Here is a 20,024-nt window from a genome sequence, read left to right as displayed (position 1 = left end):
TACTGCATGATACTACGTTATCAACGGATGCTATAAACCATTCCCCCTTTACTCCGCAGTCTAAATCATGATAGACCTAGCCCTTTATTAGCAGGCAGAGTGGTTAACCATACAAGGATTCGCAATCCTCCGGGCCTCTCTCCTGCCACAACCTCCACATTACAGACCCTCGCCTCCCTCCCTTGCCTTACTATTTTTTAAAAAGAACAAAAGAAACAAGAAAAATTCCAATTTACGCACCATTAACCCTTTTTCTTCCGCCCGTGCCTTCTACCACCTCTTCAACCTTTTCGCTCAACTCCGGAAACGAAACCTTAATCTGCTCCGCCAACACGTCGCGGAAGTCCCGGTACGCCTCCATCTTCCCCTTCATGAACTGGTTCTGCTTGACCACAATCTCCACGAACTCTCTCGTGTAGATGTCCGGGTTGCGCCCGTCCTCAATGTACTGTATGACCTCGCGCGGGACCGCGACGTCGGGGGGTAGCTTGGAGGCTGAGTTTGCGAGTGTGCTGTACTGCGTCGATAGCTTGTTTCTATGTGTTTGTTAGCTTCAGGCGCCACGCAGGGGGAAAATCGCAGCGGTACATTTGGTTCGCGAGGACGTCTGTGGATTCTGGGCCTTGGTAGCCGTATACACCGACGGAAATCTCGTAGAGTGTTTCGATGACGGCACGGAGGTGGACTGCAAGGGTAGGTTAGTCGAGGTGGCTATAGGGGGGCGAAATACAGGAATAAAAGGTACCGTCAACGTTCTTGAGGGGCTCATTTACAGGAGGAGGTGCCATCTGCGCAAAGGAGTGTGTTGGTGGTGGAGAGGTATGAGGGGGAGCGTTTTGTGTGGAGGAGAGCTTTTGCGCGATTGGGTGATCCGCTGGAGATGATCTTGAGCATGAGATGAGACAAGCTTTGGCGCTAGGTGAAATTGGGAATAGAACACCCACATCAACCCTAACCCATTCAATGTCAAGCATCTGGGGTGTGTGGGAAACATTATTATTCGGAAGCCCTTCTTCTATTTATACTAAGTAGGTCATGACGCTTATTTAAAATCTAAGCTACAATAGCAATACTTCTAAAACATTAAATTCACACTGTTAGGTATTATTAGAATAGCGATATAAAAAATAGAATACCAAACCCTCTTACTACTCACCATTAGATCCCATCCCCAATAACCCCCACCCCACCTCCTAGTCCTCCCCACAAGCCCTTGTCCACTTCTTCCTCTTCCTCTCTTCTCCCCTTCTTTTTCCTCCTTGCCATAGGAATTTTAGACACTTCTTTCTTTGGCATGACGACTAAAGTTTCCACCTCCGCCAACACTCCTTCAACGTTCTCAAGCGTCTTTTTTGCGTCAGTCACATTTTTGCCAACCTCTATACAATTCTTCGCTATCGCAGCCTTTGATGTTGAGGCTAGCGCTGTTACCATCTCGAGTGACGGGGAGACGGTGGTAGCGGCGATAGGGGGAGGTTGGATTGAGAACTTTTCGAGGGAAGACTCTAGAAGGCGGAGTAATTTCTTTTGCTGCGATGAGAGCGAGGTTGAGAGCTGTGTTCGTTGATAGAGAAGAGATTTTGCATATTTAGTAAGGGGTAAAAGGTGCTCCATCGCTGTTAGCACACTGAGGATTGGTGGTGCAGGTATAGTCTTCTTCATCGTACCCGGAAGTTCAGTTGGGAGATCGGTAGGATCTATAGAAAGGGGCCCGGTTTCGTCAATGGAAGGTGCAGAGGCAAGTATATGTACTAATTCTGTTCGGGACCTGAGATAGTCGTTGTAAGCTGCTTGAATCCGGTCTACTATTTGTTGCGCCGAGACCCCTTCAACTTCTTCTTCGGAGGTAACATCCATCATATCTTCGTCTTCAGGCTCACCGCCAGCTGTGGTACGTGCAAGTTGGCCCTCAAGCCATGATATGAGTGTATCTCGGGCTCGGATTAACGCTTCCTTTTTTGTGCCTTGAGGATCATCGTGAAGCCCTTCCTGAAGATCTTGTATCCTGTTTTTCTCCTTCTCAAGGGCTTCATATGCCGCAACGACTTCCTTCTCAAGCCGTAGTATCATTGCCTCCACCCCTGCTTTTATATCCTCACTATCACTTCCAATGCCTGTACCTCTCTGTGCAGTAAGTTGGATAGGTGGTGCAGGCGGCTGTTCATTAAAGTTCTCAGCAGCCTCTGCAGCAAGATCTTCAGCATTAGGGTTAGAGACAGTATTCAGGTAAACTCTGAGTAGCTCCAGTCTTTCATGCTGCCGGCGTAGTTTTAGCGTGTTGAGATATAGTTCCCTCCACCCTTCCTCCTCTAAATCGTTCACCTCCTCTTCATCGCCAGGATTGTCGTCATCTCCCTCGCGGAGCATAGCTTCATATTCCCGCTTTGCTTTGAGGTTTTCTCGTAGCGCGATTAGATACTCCTTCCGTACGCCAGAATCTGGTCCCTTCCGGCCGAGCTCAAAATCGAGGAAGCGGCGGAATTCATCGGTAGAGCCGGAACCATCTGTGATACGTTTCTCGGTGGAGAGATTGGCGAGGTGCTGGGTTGCTAGCTGACGGATGTGAAGTGTTTCTTGGGGAGGGTGTATATACGGTGATAGAGCGGTATGTACAGCTGGTAGGGGGAATTGAGCAGGTGGTGGAGGGGCGGAAGATGCCATTGTAGAGCTGGTTTATATAATTCTAGGCTTGTAAGGTCAAGGGCCCAGATAGGTCAGGGACAGCTGGGGTTACGTTTGCCAAGGTTCGCGCGTGCACGTTCCACTACTTTACCACCAACGTGGTTAACTCTCGACGGGGTGAAGGAAGACCAGGAAAGAAGGAGAGCCCTTGCAGAACACCACAACCCCGCAAACAACCCTAACCCATCAAACGGAAGCTGCAAGCTATTTACAAATCCAATTGCTGCCAAAATGAGTGCTGAGCTCGATCCAACTGTTGCAAAGGTCCTCGACAAGGAGCGCCCGGATGCCGAAGAAAACGACGACAAGGAGGATGAGCTTCTGGACGAGCTTGAGGCAGACGAGGCGGCATTGGACGCGTTCCGCGAGAAGAGGATGCAACAGTTGCACGATGAGTATGAGCAGCTCTATCAATACATGTTGTTTGCGGTTATGGATTGCTTATAATGGGCGTGTTGTAGGATGATGAGAGCACGACAGATGAGAGACCGAGCTCACGGAGGGTATGAAGAATCCACATCGGAGAAGAAGGTTATGGATTTCACCACGTATATACATCTAGCCCACTCCTTCCTGTTAAGCGTCTTACTCACCATCATCCAGCTCTACAAAATACACAATAATCCACTTCTTTCACCCTGATTTCCGACGTTGTCAGATCATGGATACCCATCTTTCCACTCTCGCACCCAAACACTTTGACACCCGTTTCACCCGCATACATGTCGAGAACGCACCCTTCCTCGTAGAGCGACTGAAAATTGTCGTTCTACCATGCCTTATCTCCTTCATCGATGGCAAAAGTGTAGATCGTATCGAGGGCTTCGCAGAGTTGGGCAATACTGATAACTTCAGCACTGCCATGTTGGAGAACCGGTTGCTTGCTTGCGGAGTGCTTCAGAGGGCAAAGACGGAGGATACTGGTAGAATTACGGGGGGGATATTCAAAACCAAGGTGGTGGAGAGTGATGATGACGATGACTGGGATTAGAGGTTAGTTATAGGTGATAGAACTGTCAATTGAAGCCCCCCAGAGCTCGACTTGCAAGATATGTTTGTTTTTCTAAATACAGCTACCACATCATGTAGCAATGGAGTAAAGAGGGGAGGTAAGCGCGAACCTACATACACGGTGGTGAAGCTACAATAAAGCTCAACTTGGCACAGATAGGTAAGATTGATCATTAGCTCTTGGGTTGATATACAATTTTACGTAATATCAATTCTCATATCCACAATTCAACAATTAGACCAACAGATTGATATAGTACGCAAAGGGTTGGTGCAAATCTCAGGCTCTGCATTTGCACATAGTTATATACGTGGACATAAGCAAGATATTGTCCTAAAATATCTTGCACCGTGCTAGGAAGGGTCTGGTATCGGAGATCTAGAGAACATTCATCACCAGTGTTTTTTGTTCAATGTGCTCTTGTAGACGAGTCTAACACTGGCTGTCGTGCCTCTATGAAGGAGCTAGATGCATTTACAGATTCCTCAATTGTATATTTTTTAGAGGAGTAGGTAATCTCATGATAAGATGATTCACCCAGGGCCTGTTTGAAAGACCAAATAAACCGGTTCGTTAGACCGGCTTATCCACCAACTCAGATATGTACATGATACATATCAAAAAAAAAGAAAAAAAGAAAAAAGAAAAAAAAAAGAAAGATAGAAAAAAAACCTGCATATTCCGGTCCCCGTGAGCCTTTCAAGTACGCAGGTTTTGCATTTTATCGTGTTATAAACAAATAACTATAATAAACAGGCCCTTAAGCACATGCCATCACTCGTTCGTTCCGAGTAGGCAGAGCATCTATTGATTGATTGATTACTTTATTAATTGTATATAGGTAGAGTATTTAAATTTAGTAGAGGCGTATTTCGGATTTGCGAATGACTGCAGTAAAATTAATTTATAATTAACTATAAAGTTTTCTTATTGGTTCCAATAGCACCTCAACTAGTGACTTTCAAGAGTATAATGATGATACTCGGCGACCCTCCTGATGCTTGAATAAATCGAACATAAAACCTAAGCCAGCCGCTATAAGACAACGCAATTGATATCACAAACGCCAAATAACAGGTTGTGTATAAGAGACAAAGCTCAACTCAAAGGCTCCTCGGATACCTACACTCAAAAGGTTAGCCACAAACCCTCATGGGAAGATATGTCACACCCACCCGAACCACCTAATTCCAATAAAAGTCGTGGCATAATAGCTGCCCTCAAATAACATGAACATCAAGGCCCATTCTCCTGCCAATGCCTTCGTTACCAGTTTCCAGTTTCCAAAGACGTCGCTTGGTTTATAAATAGGGCTTGGATCAACCCCCATCTGCCGGATCATGAAACTCCTTGCTACAGTTCTCATAACAGCACTTTCAAACCCGCTACTGAGGGCAGTTGCGATGCCATCGGATGCGTGAGAGGCTACGACGTCTGCAGGGTGTTGTGATAGACGTGTTACACGGTGTTGTTGCCTTGCTGATCTCATCCGAGCGGTTACGGCAGCTGGATCAGCTGGTGTGTGATGATGGGGGTGTGGTAGAGGACCTCCGTTGGTTTGCATTGCTGCTTCCAATGCTCTGGCCTCAAAATCATTCAAGTCTTCTTCTAATTGTGTAGCGTCGGCAGGAGGTGAACCTGATCTCTGCTGATGTTCGATCTGAACCGTTGCCGAGAAACTTCGTTCTCGGTCGCCAAATTCAGCGAAAGTACGGGTTTCTTCAATCATTATTGCTGCTATGCTAGGTTCATCCATGACTGTTCTGCGTGGGTGAGTGTGGGGCTGACGTCCAGAGTCCCAGCGGCCATAGCTATCGATATCGTCATCATCAAGAGCTCCTGAGATTGATGCACCATCTGGATTATCGGGGCGGGGTAAGACTCGGCGGAGGCGGTGAAAAAGATTGTATTGCAACATTGCACAGACAGATTGTTGAAGAAAAGAAAACAGGAAATACGACCCGAGAGCTTGTGTAGCTAAAGCTGATACTGTAATCAGGGAGAATAAGGGCGTGGTGAGCTCAGGAAGCGATAACGGTGAGAGTGTAGAAAAGGGCACAAATGAAGTGACAGGAGGAAGCAATGGAGTGGGAGGTATCAGATGGAGCGATTGCAAGATTGAGTGTTGGTAGAGTGGATATACAAGGAACCAGGAGCACGTAGAAAATCTAAAACAAGTCAGCTATGTTATCGCCGAGAATCTTGCAGCTAAAAAATGAATGTACATTTTGTCGAGAGAATTTAAAACAAATCTGCGTGGCTTTCCTGTTTTTTTATTTATGAACAGAGGTTTACGGCTCAACCATCTTAAGAACCTTGCCTGAAGGTAGTCCCGGCCGACATTCACAAGCTGATAGCACAGATGGGCTGGCATTCCCGATAGCATCTGAAAGATATTATTGCTTTGCCAGGACATTATTAAAACATCTTTATACCGCCACCCTTCATAAGTCCGATAAGTCTAAGGTTATTATTATCAGCCGTTATACCAACTCAATCCTAACTTTAGGAACAATAGATGTTGATGCTCGAGTGATTTCTGGTGAATGGATATTTACCTGGAGTCTGTTTCTGATACCTACCAGTGGCCAACTAGCCAAATATGTGATAGTCAGATCCACAGCACCGACAAGTAATCCGACTTCATTTTCCTGCATTATAGCTTCTGATGTCTCCTGCCCCTTGGTATCCCGTAGACAGACACCAACAGTAGCTAAGACATCGTTCTGGGCTTTGATCAAACGTCTCTGCATCTCCTGTGATTGTTCTGAGGTGGAAGAGCCATGATCTGGGGATTCACTATCTGGAACAGAGGGTCCTTGAGATGGTTCGAACGACTGCCGGCCTAAAGCACGAATATAACTGCCATTCCGCATTTTCGAACCGCTGAGACCTGGAAGAGGAGAACAGTAGGCAACGTGACGCGGTTCTAGAATATAACCGGCCTTTATATGAAGGTTCAGAAGGGCTTAAGTGGTTTGATTCAAGATGTTGATACCACCTAAGGGGTGGGAATATAAAATACGTGCACGCAGGGAAGTTGCGACGTTCAGAACTTCAGACAACTCGAGAAGACCGACGCATGAGGCTCTGTCTGTCTGTAATGCAGCCAAGGCTCTACACGTGATGCGCTAGTTGCTGCCTGAAAGTATGACATCGAACCCGCTTGCAGATCTGCTGTGCATCCATTCATCCCCGCCATGAGAAAACGCCTAACCACCCCGCCAAATTCTATGTATTCAGTCGACCCGCAACACACGATTCCTCTCTAATCTCATAATATCATATCGCTGTCTCAACTGTGTTCAACGCTCCACATCTCGACACACTTGGCATCAGCATGTCGTTTAACCAGTCTGCAGGATCATCCCCTCCAGGTTCTCACTCAGCGGAGAGTTTGGAGAACCAATTGAGAGGAATGATTCTTACAAACAATCGTGCTGTAAACCCCCGCCTATCTGCACCAGTGCAGTCATTTACACAATTGCCGGGATTTTCTCATGAAACTCCATTGCACCAACAGCGACAGTCTGTTCCTTTGTTTGGTATGCTGCCAGGAAATATGGGCGGATCTTTGCCCTATTCTGACCAGTTTCCCTATCCTACTACGTTACCTTCTGTATATCCAACGGGCTCAAATGCCTTGCCTACTTTCCATGGCTTACCACGTGGTTTCTTCTCTCCAGGGGATTTCTCAAGTGCATCTGCTCCCACGAATTCTTTCCAAAACTATCCAGGACAATACCCATCCCAACCACCACAACCACCAGGCTTGCAAGCCACAAATTTAGCATCACCTACTGGATTACATTTTCCGCCTGGTCAATATCCCGGACTTCAGTCTCAAAACTTAAATATGAACATCTCGTCAAATACCTCAGGTGATTTAGGGAATATACCGCCTCAGATGGGGCAGCAATACAGACCGCAAACCCGACCACCACAGCAAAATACCCCGCCGAGACAACGAAACCACCCCCCCCAAATGACCGCGGGGCGGAATATTCGAAGTCCGCCTCGTGGACAGCGTGAGCAGGGTTTTAACAAATCACAGAACGCACCCAGAGCTCTACCCTTGAATGCGCTAGACCACTTTCCACCTCTGGGAACCCAACCTACTAAAGTAAAAACGCCTCCACCCAATTATTCTCAGCAGCAACAATCAACAACAGCAAAACCCCAGCAGCGTACTCAGTATCAGCCACTGCCAATTGACACCCGCAATACTAACCCCCATCACGCTAGGGGTGAAGCACATGGACGAAGAAATTTTCGTGATTATTATAACCAGCGCCAACTACAGCGAGACATTGGGCCAGAGGTATGCCAGTATTTGAGTGAGCTTTCAAAAAAAGTAATAGCCGAAGCAGCTCCCCCAGAGTCAGAAATGTTGGTGAAGCATGCACTTCTAGAGAGACTTGAAGCTATCAGTAAAACGATAGTTCCAGACGCAAAATTGATTGCTTTTGGGAGTTTAGTTAGTAAGTCGAATTTATTTCAAATCCTTTTGATACTCGTTTCTTTAAACGTGTACCTCTTAGCTCATTCTTTGATTAAACATGATACTAGAAATATAATCTAATATGCTTTAACCTTCATTGTTTTCTTTGATTCACAGCCGGCTTCGCAACCGCCAATTCCGATCTCGACGTTATCTTCACAGGCGGTGATCGAGTCGATATTCTCAATGAAAGTTCAGATGATCCATCATCTAACTTCAGAATACCTATGCTCCTCGAATCAAAACTTCAAGAAGAAGGCTTCGGCACTACTCTACTTACAAAAACCCGTGTTCCAATTCTCAAGCTTGTGCAGAAAGCTACTGAACAGAGCCCGTATGAGCTGCAATGCGACATCGGTTTCAGCAATCATTTAGCTTTGTACAATACCCAAATGTTATTGACATACAGCAAATGTGATCCCAGGGTCAAAGAGATGATGATATTCATTAAGGTATGGCTTTAAACCTCCTTGGGAACAAAGGATTCCCGGAATTATGATCCTTTGCAGACTGCTGACACATAGATTCCGTATTTTTAATCAACTTAATAGTGGTGGGCTAAAAGACGCCATATAAATAATCCGTACCGAGGAACGCTATCTTCATATGGTTACGCACTGATAGTCCTTCATTACCTGATCAATGTTGTTAAACCACCGGTTCTCCCGAACCTTCAAACTTTCCCAGTCCCTGATAGTGCACCAACAAACGAGATAATATTTGAGGGTGATTCCGACGATACTTTCGAAATATGGTTCTATAAGGACATCGAGAAATTACCAAAGTCGAATAACACCATGGATATTGGTGAATTATTGAAGGGATTCTTTGAATACTACGCCCACGGTTTTCAGTGGGGGCGTGAGGTGGTCTCTATCCGGACAAAGGGAGGGCTGATGACAAAACAAGAGAAAGGTTGGGTTGCAGCTGTTATTAAACCGGGGAGAACAGAAAACTCGGGGGTCAAGAATCGATACCTTTTTGCTGTAGAGGACCCCTTCGAGACTGAACACAACGTCAGTAGGACTTGTAATGGCCCTGGAGTTAATAGGATCAAGGAGGAATTCAAGAGAGCGGTTTGGTTGACCAGAGTTAGAGATGGGGGCAAAACCTTGTTTGAGAATTTCTGTATGGAAGCGCCCCCAGAGAGAGTTTGGGTGAGGAGAGAAGATAGGGATCGCCGGGGAGCTGAGGAGGCCGGTGAGGATGGGAATAAAGATCACCAGGGAGCTGAAGGTGAAGCCGGAGACGGGGTGAAGCATGAGTCTGAGATGCTTTCAGAGGATGGCCGAAACGCGCCTGAAAGCTTAGTGTAATAGGCGGCCACCTGCGAATCTCTGCGAGATATCTTTTTTTTTTTTTTTTTTTTGCCAAGTATTAATCAAACGCAAGGGACTATTCGGAGTATTATCGCCATAATGGCTTTTGTTTTAGTTTTTCGACTCGGATGTCTATCATACAGAAATTGAAGTAGTTTCAAACATGGAAAGATTCCTTAGTAATAATCTTCAGCGCCCCCTTCGTCTCCCCAATCATCGCCTATATCGTCTCCATCGTCGAAGTACTGCTCAGCGTTATAATCTCCTTCTTCGTCATCTCCGAAGTCATCTTCAATCTCCTCTTCTTCTGGTTCCTGTTCCTCGTCTTCATCGTCGCCTGCCTCCTCGCCCAGTAACCCTCTCAGAAGGCCACCCTTTTTCTTTTCTGCGCCCTCTGCATCAGCCCCTTCTGTACCTTCTTCTATATCTGATCCCGCACCATCGGCAAGATCCCCTAATGGATCCAGTGTATCCAATGCGCTAAACTGTAGTTTTTTCTTGATAGCTTTCTTTTTGCCGTTGACTTCCTCGGGGTCAATTCCGAGAGTCAAATGTAGCTCCAATGGGAACAGCTCGTGGATATATGGGCGTGCATCAAGTTGTGGAACTTTTCGTCGCTGTTTTTTGTACTTTTGCGAGTATTTCGAGACATCGTTAAATGGATCTTCCATGCCTCGTTTCTTAGACATTATTGTGTACCTATACTCAATTAGATTAGAGTTATCTCCAGAAATTACAGAAATGCACAAATGTCAAGCTTACATAGGTCCATTATGAATTTTCTCCCGATGACTCCGAAATCGGGCGATTATTGCGCGCTCCTCTTTTATAAGTGAGGATTGTACTGGCGGCGGTTGGGGCTATAACTCCTTATATTTTAATACTGACGTATAAGAGAAAGAAGAATAAAGGCGACAATTCGCAAGAAAAAATGACTCACTGGGAAAAGTTCAGTGACGCTGTAATCGGGTACCAAATCGTCGAAACCACCGCCAAAGCCACCTCCACCGCCGAAACCGCCGCCTCCTCGTCCACCACGGCCACCGACGCCGCCCCTGCCGCCTCTGGCTCCTCCTCCTCGTGACATTTTTGGAAGTTGTTGAGTGTTGATATTGGGGATTGTAGTTTCGGAGGTGCGAGCTGTCTCACCTTTAAGCAATGTCAAGAGGCTCAAAAAGTTTAGAATGCGACCTGACCGACAAGGGTGCTACAATGCCAAGATTTCAAATACTGTAATCATAATCTTGATCTGGGGTAAAATAATTAAACCACAATTAATTTCACAGATATTGTTATGGAATGAGGTTATCCCTTCCGCTGTTTTCAAGGTTTTCGATTTTTAACCAAGCTGGGCGATAGTATTACTATAGTAGGATCAAAGGTTTTGCTATCTCCACTTTGAGTACTGCTATGCCTCATCCTTTCCTGCTTGGGGCGTTTCGGGACAAACGAAGGGATTCACTATGAAAGGATGATTCTAGGAAAGCCACTTATGTCTTATTAGCTTTTGATTATAAAATCGATACATGTAGATAAGTCTATGGCCAAGTATAATATTAAGGACTTTCTAAATACATGTATACTTCGACTGTCACGTGTCACCGCCAGTCTATTGGTAACTACTAACTATATGTATCGATCATGTGATTTATCTCCTATCAGCGTGTGCATTGCTAGTTACTACAAAAGCGCTCCTACATACCTACCCCGATCATTGAAGCAGTGCCACTGACGACGATGCAAAAGCTCAGACAGAAACTTTCTTCAGCAAAACCAGCTGCAAAATGCCCGTATGATGAAAGCATAGTTGTAAGTTATATATTCCCCTGTGTCAACCCCTTTGTAGAGCTGTAAATTAATGGGGTTTAGGCAGCCGAATCTCGCATAAGCGCATTCCTCGCGGCCGAGAAGTACGACGATGCGTTGAAAGCTTCAATAGAAGCTGCGGAATATTGCATGAAACTCGGGAAACGGGCTCAAAAGAGCGCCGATAAAAAAAAGCTCCAACAAAAACGCGAAGAGTTTACCGCAGGAGCAGAGAATATCCAAGCGTTACGAAAAGGTAGAGGTAGTGGGAATGGTAGTAGTGATGGAGCTATGAAGGCCAACTCCCCAACTCCTCTTCCAGTCTCTCAGGCCATGGAAGCTACAAAGTCTCAGGATGGACTCCAAAAAAGAACCGACGCTATCAAAACACCTCCGTTATCTATGACGAAACTATCAGTAAAGGAACAGACCCTTCTCCTGAAATCTTCCAAGGTAAACAATGACATCTTCCCACCTTGGGAAAACCTTCCAGGTGCGACCGAATTTTCCGGACCAATACCATTCTCGTGAGATTTCCTGATTCTAGCTATACTCCACTATCTTCGGCTAATGGTATTACGAGAGACCCCTCCGGTTTGCTCGAACTTTCGGACTTACAGTTCACAATGCTGGAAGGCTGGAAGCGCCCGAACGAACTATATCAAGGCAGTGCAAGGATATATCCTGAAGGGGGAACTGGGTCCGTATTTGATCTTGCCCAGGATGTAATAACCGATTGTTCGGTGGTCGCTAGTCTCTGTTCTGCGATTGCAAGAGAGGAAAGGTCCCTTGGAAAGGTATTAATTAACCTGAGCGCACCAAACGTCAATATTCAAGCTTTTAACAGACTGAAATAATAGCTTGTGTCCAATATTCTCTACCCACAAGATATACATGGTAATCCGAAAACCAGTCCTTCTGGCAAATATCTTGTAAAACTATATTTTAACGGCTGTTACCGAAAGGTAAGTTATTCGGCTTTTTTATTCAAAATTTGTCGTTTATAATTTCTGCAGGTAATCATCGACGATCTCTTACCTGCATCCAATAACAAACATTCGCTATACGTAACCTGTCGTAATAATCCCAGTGTATTCTACCCCGCACTGATCGAAAAAGCATACTTGAAAGTGATGGGTGGCTATGACTTCCCCGGATCTAACTCGGGAACGGATCTTCTTGCATTGACAGGTTGGATTCCGGAACATGTGTTCTTGCAGTCGAATGATATAAACCAAGGAAATCTGTGGAAAAGGATACTTAAAGCGTGGGACCGTGGTGATGTGTTGATCACTTTAGGTACGGAGAGCATGAGCAGACGGGAAGAAAGTGAACTAGGACTCGTGGGTGAGCATGACTATGCCGTTTTGGGTCTGAAGGACGAAGATGGAGAGAAGTGGCTACAGGTTAAGAATCCATGGAGTGAGGGCGCAACCTATACGGGTGTTTCAGGAGTAGATTCTGATGAGGACGAATTTGATGATGGCGAAGATGAGGATGGAGATGGTGACGACGACGAAGACGAGGCAGGGCCTGCTTTTAAAACAGAAAATCTCCGGGAATCTCTTCCTATAGCAATTCAAAAGTCGGACTCATGTTCACCAGGTGTTTTCTGGATATCTCTGGACAGTGTTTTTCGTCACTTCGCGAGCATATATCTTAACTGGAACCCAGCGCTTTTCACCCACCGGCAGGATCTACATTTCTCTTGGGATCTCTCAACCAAAAGGTCGGAAGGCTGTATTAGTAGAAACCCTCAGTTTTCAGTCACGAATACTAGCTCGAAATCGGCACTTATCTGGCTATTACTTGGACGACATCTCACCTCTACTATCACTGGGGAGGATTACGACCCGAATGAAAAAAAAGGTTACATTTCGCTTTATGTATTCGATAATGAGGGCCGTCGAGCCTATCGTTCTGAAGGAGCACTTCATCGAGGTCCTTATGTTGACTCCCCTCAGACTCTATTACGTCTCGATGAAGTGCCTCCAAAAACTACGTATACTGTGGCCGTTTCTTCACAAGATCTACCAAAGACACCATACAGTTTTACTCTTTCCGCCTTCTCCTTAACGCCGCTACAGATACGCGATGCGGAAGATCCATACACTTACCACCGTACTTTGCAGTCGCAGTGGCTCCCCGAAACAGCAGGGGGGAATGCTCAGTCGCCTACCTACTCAAACAACCCACAGTTCAGACTCTCAATCTCCAAGCCTTGTAATCTTCTTCTTCTTCTCGAAGCTCGCGAGACCCTGTCGGTACACGTTAAACTTGTCTGGGGAGGAGGTAAACGCATCGCATCAGTAACAACCCGAGACATCATCACCGAAAGCGGAGAGTATCGACGTGGCTGTGCAATAGCTGAAACCACAAACCTACAAGCAGGTGAATATACTGTAGTCGCGTCGACATTCGAGCCTGGCCAGATTGGTGATTTCACTCTAAGTGTTGAGACGACATCCGCGGATGCTGTTTTTGAGCCAATTGCGTCCGAGTCTGCTGGGAAGATGAGAAAGACGGTGGAGGGTATCTGGAAAGATGGAGCAAATGCTGTAGCTTACCCGTTTGAAGTGGAGAGACTGACGGTTGTGTCCGTGAAGGCACGAACTATATGGGCCAGCTCCAGAGCGCAGCCGATGTTAAGGGTCTCCGTTGAGAAAATGATCGGGAGAAGAGGAAAGGAGCAGAAGGCCTCGAGCCCCGAGGGAGAATATTCAGACGTGCCACAAGGAGTTAGGACGGGGGGTATTGATGTAGAAGTGGATTGGGGGTATCGGATAGTGTTGGAAAGGATGGGGGATGCATCTGGCGGGGGGAATGATTCAAGTCAGTATGAGTTGGAGATTTTGAGTGATGGGGTTGTTCATCTGGGTGAATGTCAGGAGATGGATTGAAGAGATAGTATCCTCTAGCTCTACCTCGTTCCTTTTTTTTTTTTTTTGATTTTTACAAAGTTTTCGTACCATCCAGTTTTACGCATAGTCATTAAACTCGAATTGTTAATTGCTTTTACTATAAAATGACTCGGGGACGATCGCGACGATCGTCGTCCTATATTCTGATTCATAGCCTGTAGCTCTGTTATCCTAGCCCGGATCCACTGGCAGAGTGCTCCATAAGCCAAAAACCAAATCAATCGTATTCTACACAAAGCACGCACATCTAAACAGGTTGATCAAGTGCTTGACCTCCCGAACATTGATCTAATCTCCAGGTTAGGTGTTACCAGCATTTTGAGGCCTTTATCTGTTTTGAACCTTGGCAGGTGCTCACACCCCCCTTACAAGCCTACCAAGAGATTAGAACAAATAGCTAAAATAAGAATAACAGGCTAGGCGGGATCCACTGGGTCTGGATTCCCTGCATTTTCCTCATTTACAAATTCCATCTCAAACTCATACGTACATGTACGTAGGTGCATGTACATACTTTGCAATTTGATAGGCATGGTTTTCCCGAATCTCTACCCTTTCAATCGGAGGTCTCGAACCCGTTGAGATATAGCTCTGTTATCAACTCAGCTATTAGCTAGCTGGAGCTACCTATGGATAGTTGCCATTCGCTGCTGCTCAGTTCTAGCCCTCACTAGAACTGAGTGTTGGGGAAACAAACCATAATCGTATTCCGCTAAAAGTTCATTACCCTATATCAAAATACCAGTGCATTATTCCTTCCCCGTAACGTTTTCATCTTCGTCCTCAAGAATCTCATACCCCACTTTCAACCACAAACTACAGCCACAACACCCGACCACATCATCACCGGCCTCTAAGCCCTCTTCTGTAACCACATATCCCTCTTCCTCCCCACATCTACAGCTCTTGGTCCACCTCCCCTCCTCCCTCTCTATAAAATCGTCTAAGTCTACAGCCTGCAGAACCTTCCCATCATCACCCGTCTCCCCACCATTCATTGCACCAAGTTTTTTATCATACTCAGCTCGCAGATGCGGCGTCGACAGAACATTGTATGCAGTTGTGATCTGGTCGACCGTGAATTCAGCCTTGGTACTTGGGGACAGGGATTTGTCAGGATGATGCAGGAGAAGTGCACGGTGGTAAGCCTTTTTGAGAATGTTTGGTGGGAGGGGGGTAGAGGGGGTGGTGGGAGGGAGCGAGAGAATATCGTAGTGTGTTTGGAGGCGAGTCATCGTTTTAATGGTGTATTATGCAGCGCCGTTAAAGAATTTCATGAGGTTTAAGGCTTATCAATCTTCATTGGACAACCCTAACCCTAACCTCCCTACAATTCGGATCCGAAAACGGTAAAAGCTAGGAAGGCAAGTTGAGAGCTCTAGTACTGTGGATGTATGTAGGGTCAACATATGACCACCGCCACATTTTAGGACTGAAGGTCTTATAAGTTTATAATTACGTCTGAATTGGCAGCGGTCGGGGGCCAGAGCGTACACTAGTTAGACTGTCCTAAAACTAAAGCTTGACCAAAGCTATCAAAGCAAATATTATAAAATTGGGATTCAATTGAACGGCTCTCTTGACTATACTACTGCACTCGTTCAACCCCCCACCACGTTAGATCCGGACAGGCTCAAAGCAGGGCGTATCCGGGGCACGTAAGTCTTTTGTCTTGAAGAACTACATAAAGCACTGTTCGGTCATGTAAAAAATAACTCCTAGTGGTTTTTAACCGGCCACTCTTTCTTCCTCTAGTATGTTTTGGGCCGGGGGGGTCATTGGGCCGCGCACCATCACATATATGTAAATAACCAATATACTAGCGCGGATATTGGGGAGGCCATCTACATATATCTGAGCTTTGGGGATGATAGCGCTAGATCCTTTCCGAACTCGGGCGCGCGGGGAATCCTCTATTCACGAATGCTTTGATAAAACGGAGGGATGGAAAACATTGGGGCGACGATGAAGACTGGATATACTACGTATATGTTGGATTTAGAATGAAAATTTGACCCTCATGGAATATCACTCGGTCTCTTCACCGCTCCTGTTTTTTGTCAATGATTTTGAGGAAATTTGGCTATTTCTTAAACTTATTTGGTCAGAATAAATATTAAGTTGATCCAATCCTATATTTTTATTTAAACTTGTAAAACTCATTAGCTGTATAACTTTTGAAACCCATAATTAGCTCACTGAGACTATCGAGATATTTATACTGCGTCTCTAACTACTTTCTCCCAAATCTCATATCTACTCCTAGCCCTTCGGACGCATTCTCCTAGCCCTTCCATTCCACATAGCAGCCCACCTCCCTTCTCAATTCTCGCAATGGCACCTCCCTCCCTGATACAGATCATCACGGCCTCTTCACACACGCTCTCCTCGAACTCATCAGGATCCGATAGGATCACGACTTTGCTCCCATCTTGCTCTTCGCCATCTTCCTCTGCGCCCGTACTCACAACGCCAAAACTTGCCGTAAAGCACAACGGCCCCAACTGCAGTCCCAGCTTCATTTCAGGATCACACAAGACACTCTCTGAGTCGGCATCCCAGAATGCGCGAGGTAGTCGTGTGGAGCGTAGGGCGGCAATAATTGAGGCCCAAGCAGTGTCTAGGACATTGCCGTCGAGGGAGATGCAGAGGACGTCGATGTAGAGGACCCAGTATGCCTTGATCTCGTCATCATGTGTGATACGGAGGGAGGATGGTGAGATTAATGAGGAAGTGGATGACAAGATGAGGCGGTGGAGGCGTGAGGTGGTTGTTTGCGCAAAGTCTGAGGGGGGTCCGGGGTGGTAGTCGCGGGAGCAGCCAGTGCCTGTTCTTGTTAGTTATTGGCTTCTCGAGTTGCGCACAGGAAGGTTATTAAATACCCAATTCCAGATTTGTTACAATCAGGTTCCTCGATCTAAGCTCGCCCTCACCACCGTCCTCTTCGTCGTTCATCAACTCCTCGTCCTCGTTGCTCCTCAAGACCGTGACCCTTCCTTGAGACTTTCCGTCTCCATACTTGAGACTTAGAATCTCAGCGCGCACACCGCATACTACCGCTGTATCTCCCGTCCTCACTACTGCCGACCCGTGCGCATGGGATAATGAGTTTGTATGCACTGTTGGTTCGCGGAACGCACTCGGCGATCTGCCAGAGGGTCGGGTTGGTGGGGTCGCTTGGAGATGGCGCAGAAGGTATGAGGAAGGTGAGAGCTTCTGGAAGGTCTGTGGGGGGAATGATAGTGCTGGTGCGGGCGCTGGTGACTCCATTGCTTTGTTCGAGGTGGGGCTGGTATAAATAGGCCTTTTCTGATGCGTGGAGTAGTGGTTAAAGTGCAATATTTAGTGGAATGAGGCTCTGGGATTTTTCTTGGCAGTCCCGCCGGAGGTACATACTTGGCAGTCTGTAGTATATTATAATGGTTAAATACCTGAGTGTATTTCATAGAGATATCAAGTTCATGTAAGGTAGTTTAAATCGTTTTTCTCCCCCCCAGAAAACCTTTGCTTCAGCCTAAAAATAGATGCAATTCGTATTTTGATCATGGTTTGTCACTCAGTCTTCCTGCTACCTCTAACTTAGCAGCCGATTGATTGATTGATGATTCCGTCACTTCTTGGGCCTATTCACAAATATTCGAAATCTAATATCAGGCCGATTCAATACTTACCTCAAGCCATCACAAAATGAACAAGCAGGCATTGTTTCTACGGGAATCCTGAAATCATAATATCAATTTTTTTTTTACTCCGATTGTATGTAGGTACATGTAGGTACAACTGGTGGATGGGTTGCAATCGTGGTATCTATGTGTCTATATATTTTGATGAACCAATAGAAGAGTTTTAATCCTCTTAATCTGTTAATAATATTTACTATGGGAATGTAATTATAACGTTAGAAGGTAGGATGAATTTTACTCACAAGATATCACTCGGTGTGTCAAGCTACCAAGATTGCCGAAATCTCCAGATTATGAGACGTATCTCTTCCATAAAGGACAAGAGATGCCGACTAAAATATCGGCCAGGTGGAATTGTAAGAATACGCGAGAGGAGTAAAACCTGGAATGTCCTTTTGTACTGATATTTCACTCGGCACTACTATATAAGTTCGGAGATAAAGAGACTTTATGGCGTCGCTAGCTATAGTAAAATCCTTTGAGACGGACGATAACCATCTGCAATGTAACAGATCCATCCCCATGCAACTGTTTCTGACTTTACACGCACCTCGATTGATATCGTCACTACGTAAATTCCCATCTAAACCTTGTGGGGCATATTAAGTATACCTTCTCCGCCTATATATATATGAAATTATCTGGAGAATAAACCTTCCCTAAGGCGGAGTTATGACACCATCATGATTTAGTTGATGTAAATAACTCAAAGTAAAAGCGGAGTATAGTAAAGTGATTAATAAAGGTCAATATGAACTGCGGGGTAACGCTTTCTAATGGATTATCTCGATGCGCTCAAGGTTTATGTGATGACGCATTTTTTCTTTCTTAACCATCGAGATATCGGTCGCCGAGCATAAGTATAAGCCATTATGCCACCAGAGTAATTCAAACTCGTAATCCCCTGATCATGATGTGTTAGGTAAATTGTGGATAGCTCACTCTAGATGTTGAGAAAGCAACCGCAGTTAAGCAATTGCCTTCAATAATATAAATGCATCCCAAGCGCCTTGAGCACTTAGCTGAGGCATTACGTTACCTCCTGATGGACTCAAGCGGAATTCGAGGCTATTCTGCAAGAAGATGACTGTGCTATATATTGCGACTATCACTGCCGAAAGGCGTAGATGAGTAATCACCTCGATCTAGATTGAAGTGCAGGAAGGTCCCAAAGTCATTTGATATCACTCGGTGAAAAGAGTCTGCATAACTTAGGTAAAGTCCGTAAAGTCCTCCTCCCCAATGAGGTAGTAGTAACTGAAATGCAAAACATATTTGCATGCATGTATATTTCTGCACTGCGGGAAAGGTCACCCAGTGGACAATGCCATGCTCTAGAAAACGAGGCAGTGCCGTTTCAAACCGATCCAACTCACGTTACATAGGTTGAAGCGCGTACTCGTTTTTTGCTTTTGGAGCTTAATTATCATCTACAATGAAATATTGGTCCGTTAGTATAAGTAAGCTAATGAATTTTAGGTATGCCTTGAATCACCTGCAGATGATTTCCGGCGAGGGACATTGTACCTATATGTCAGTTTTATCCGACAGATAATCAAGTTCTGAAAGCTTTTTGCAATTCAACCTAGAATCCTGTTTTTGTTAATGATGAGTTAGAGCATCACAGCTCAGTACAGTCAACGTTAATTGATGGTTGTTGATAACGACGCATATTAGGCAATACAACTGCATGCCATGTATGTAGTTTCAGATTGCGCTAGCAGAAGGCGGACGGTGCCGGTCCAGGCCGTCCCACGAACCAACCCTACGGTTGGCCCTAGGCCTTGGTGATCTCATCCCCACGTTACATGAGATCCTTAATCATAACATGTACCCAACGCTTGCATGTTGTGTTGTAGGCAATTGCAACTGCAGTAGTTACAATAACCGCATAACAATCTGCAGGATACAGAGAGAAATCGGATAGATGGTACTCTACAGAGGACGGAATTTATGGGTATGTAGGTGAGCGCGATCTCTAACCTTGTGACACCAACTGACCAGTGGGATTGAGCGAGAAGATATTTAAGTTAGTAAAATCATAAACAATCACTCGCTCTAGACTACCACAGCGAAAGTGGGGATTTGTGGCCGGCCTTC

At 45.6% G+C, this 20,024-nt stretch overlaps 10 protein-coding genes across 10 annotated transcripts; 3 read left to right on the top strand and 7 right to left on the bottom strand.

Annotated features, from left to right (window-relative positions):
• Positions 1-232: 232 nt before the first annotated feature.
• On the bottom strand, positions 233-788 carry H6S33_002238 (uncharacterized protein; the record flags this gene model as incomplete). Its single annotated transcript, XM_044833604.1, has 3 exons — positions 233-536; positions 589-685; positions 746-788. The coding sequence occupies 3 exons, from the start codon at positions 786-788 to the stop codon at positions 233-235; spliced, it is 444 nt and encodes a 147-aa protein (XP_044693381.1).
• A 370-nt stretch (positions 789-1,158) lies between these two features.
• H6S33_002237 (uncharacterized protein) lies at positions 1,159-2,661 on the bottom strand (the record flags this gene model as incomplete). Its single annotated transcript, XM_044833603.1, has 1 exon — positions 1,159-2,661. One exon carries the CDS (start codon positions 2,659-2,661, stop codon positions 1,159-1,161), a length of 1,503 nt encoding a protein of 500 aa, XP_044693380.1.
• Positions 2,662-2,913: 252 nt separating this feature from the next.
• On the top strand, positions 2,914-3,673 carry H6S33_002236 (uncharacterized protein; the record flags this gene model as incomplete). The annotated part of the gene is made up of 3 exons (XM_044833602.1): positions 2,914-3,077; positions 3,144-3,230; positions 3,286-3,673. The coding sequence occupies 3 exons, from the start codon at positions 2,914-2,916 to the stop codon at positions 3,671-3,673; spliced, it is 639 nt and encodes a 212-aa protein (XP_044693379.1).
• A 1,186-nt stretch (positions 3,674-4,859) lies between these two features.
• On the bottom strand, positions 4,860-5,612 carry H6S33_002235 (uncharacterized protein; the record flags this gene model as incomplete). The annotated part of the gene is made up of 1 exon (XM_044833601.1): positions 4,860-5,612. One exon carries the CDS (start codon positions 5,610-5,612, stop codon positions 4,860-4,862), a length of 753 nt encoding a protein of 250 aa, XP_044693378.1.
• Positions 5,613-6,177: 565 nt separating this feature from the next.
• Positions 6,178-6,570, bottom strand: H6S33_002234 (uncharacterized protein; the record flags this gene model as incomplete). The annotated part of the gene is made up of 1 exon (XM_044833600.1): positions 6,178-6,570. The coding sequence occupies one exon, from the start codon at positions 6,568-6,570 to the stop codon at positions 6,178-6,180; it is 393 nt and encodes a 130-aa protein (XP_044693377.1).
• Positions 6,571-7,034: 464 nt separating this feature from the next.
• H6S33_002233 (uncharacterized protein) lies at positions 7,035-9,511 on the top strand (the record flags this gene model as incomplete). The annotated part of the gene is made up of 4 exons (XM_044833599.1): positions 7,035-7,881; positions 7,940-8,023; positions 8,313-8,647; positions 8,747-9,511. The coding sequence occupies 4 exons, from the start codon at positions 7,035-7,037 to the stop codon at positions 9,509-9,511; spliced, it is 2,031 nt and encodes a 676-aa protein (XP_044693376.1).
• Positions 9,512-9,690: 179 nt separating this feature from the next.
• Positions 9,691-10,601, bottom strand: H6S33_002232 (uncharacterized protein; the record flags this gene model as incomplete). Its single annotated transcript, XM_044833598.1, has 3 exons — positions 9,691-10,213; positions 10,277-10,374; positions 10,455-10,601. The coding sequence occupies 3 exons, from the start codon at positions 10,599-10,601 to the stop codon at positions 9,691-9,693; spliced, it is 768 nt and encodes a 255-aa protein (XP_044693375.1).
• Positions 10,602-11,251: 650 nt separating this feature from the next.
• On the top strand, positions 11,252-14,220 carry H6S33_002231 (uncharacterized protein; the record flags this gene model as incomplete). Its single annotated transcript, XM_044833596.1, has 5 exons — positions 11,252-11,323; positions 11,384-11,847; positions 11,904-12,117; positions 12,181-12,285; positions 12,337-14,220. 5 exons carry the CDS (start codon positions 11,252-11,254, stop codon positions 14,218-14,220), a joined length of 2,739 nt encoding a protein of 912 aa, XP_044693374.1.
• Positions 14,221-14,990: 770 nt separating this feature from the next.
• H6S33_002230 (uncharacterized protein) lies at positions 14,991-15,476 on the bottom strand (the record flags this gene model as incomplete). The annotated part of the gene is made up of 1 exon (XM_044833595.1): positions 14,991-15,476. One exon carries the CDS (start codon positions 15,474-15,476, stop codon positions 14,991-14,993), a length of 486 nt encoding a protein of 161 aa, XP_044693373.1.
• A 981-nt stretch (positions 15,477-16,457) lies between these two features.
• H6S33_002229 (uncharacterized protein) lies at positions 16,458-17,511 on the bottom strand (the record flags this gene model as incomplete). The annotated part of the gene is made up of 2 exons (XM_044833594.1): positions 16,458-17,068; positions 17,124-17,511. 2 exons carry the CDS (start codon positions 17,509-17,511, stop codon positions 16,458-16,460), a joined length of 999 nt encoding a protein of 332 aa, XP_044693372.1.
• Positions 17,512-20,024: the final 2,513 nt, after the last annotated feature.

This window comes from Morchella sextelata (assembly GCF_020137385.1).
Source record: "Morchella sextelata strain SCLS chromosome Unknown scls_12, whole genome shotgun sequence".
Lineage (NCBI taxonomy): Eukaryota > Fungi > Ascomycota > Pezizomycetes > Pezizales > Morchellaceae > Morchella > Morchella sextelata.
Note: the sequence above shows the minus strand (reverse complement) of the source record. Positions and strands in the feature narration are given on the sequence as shown.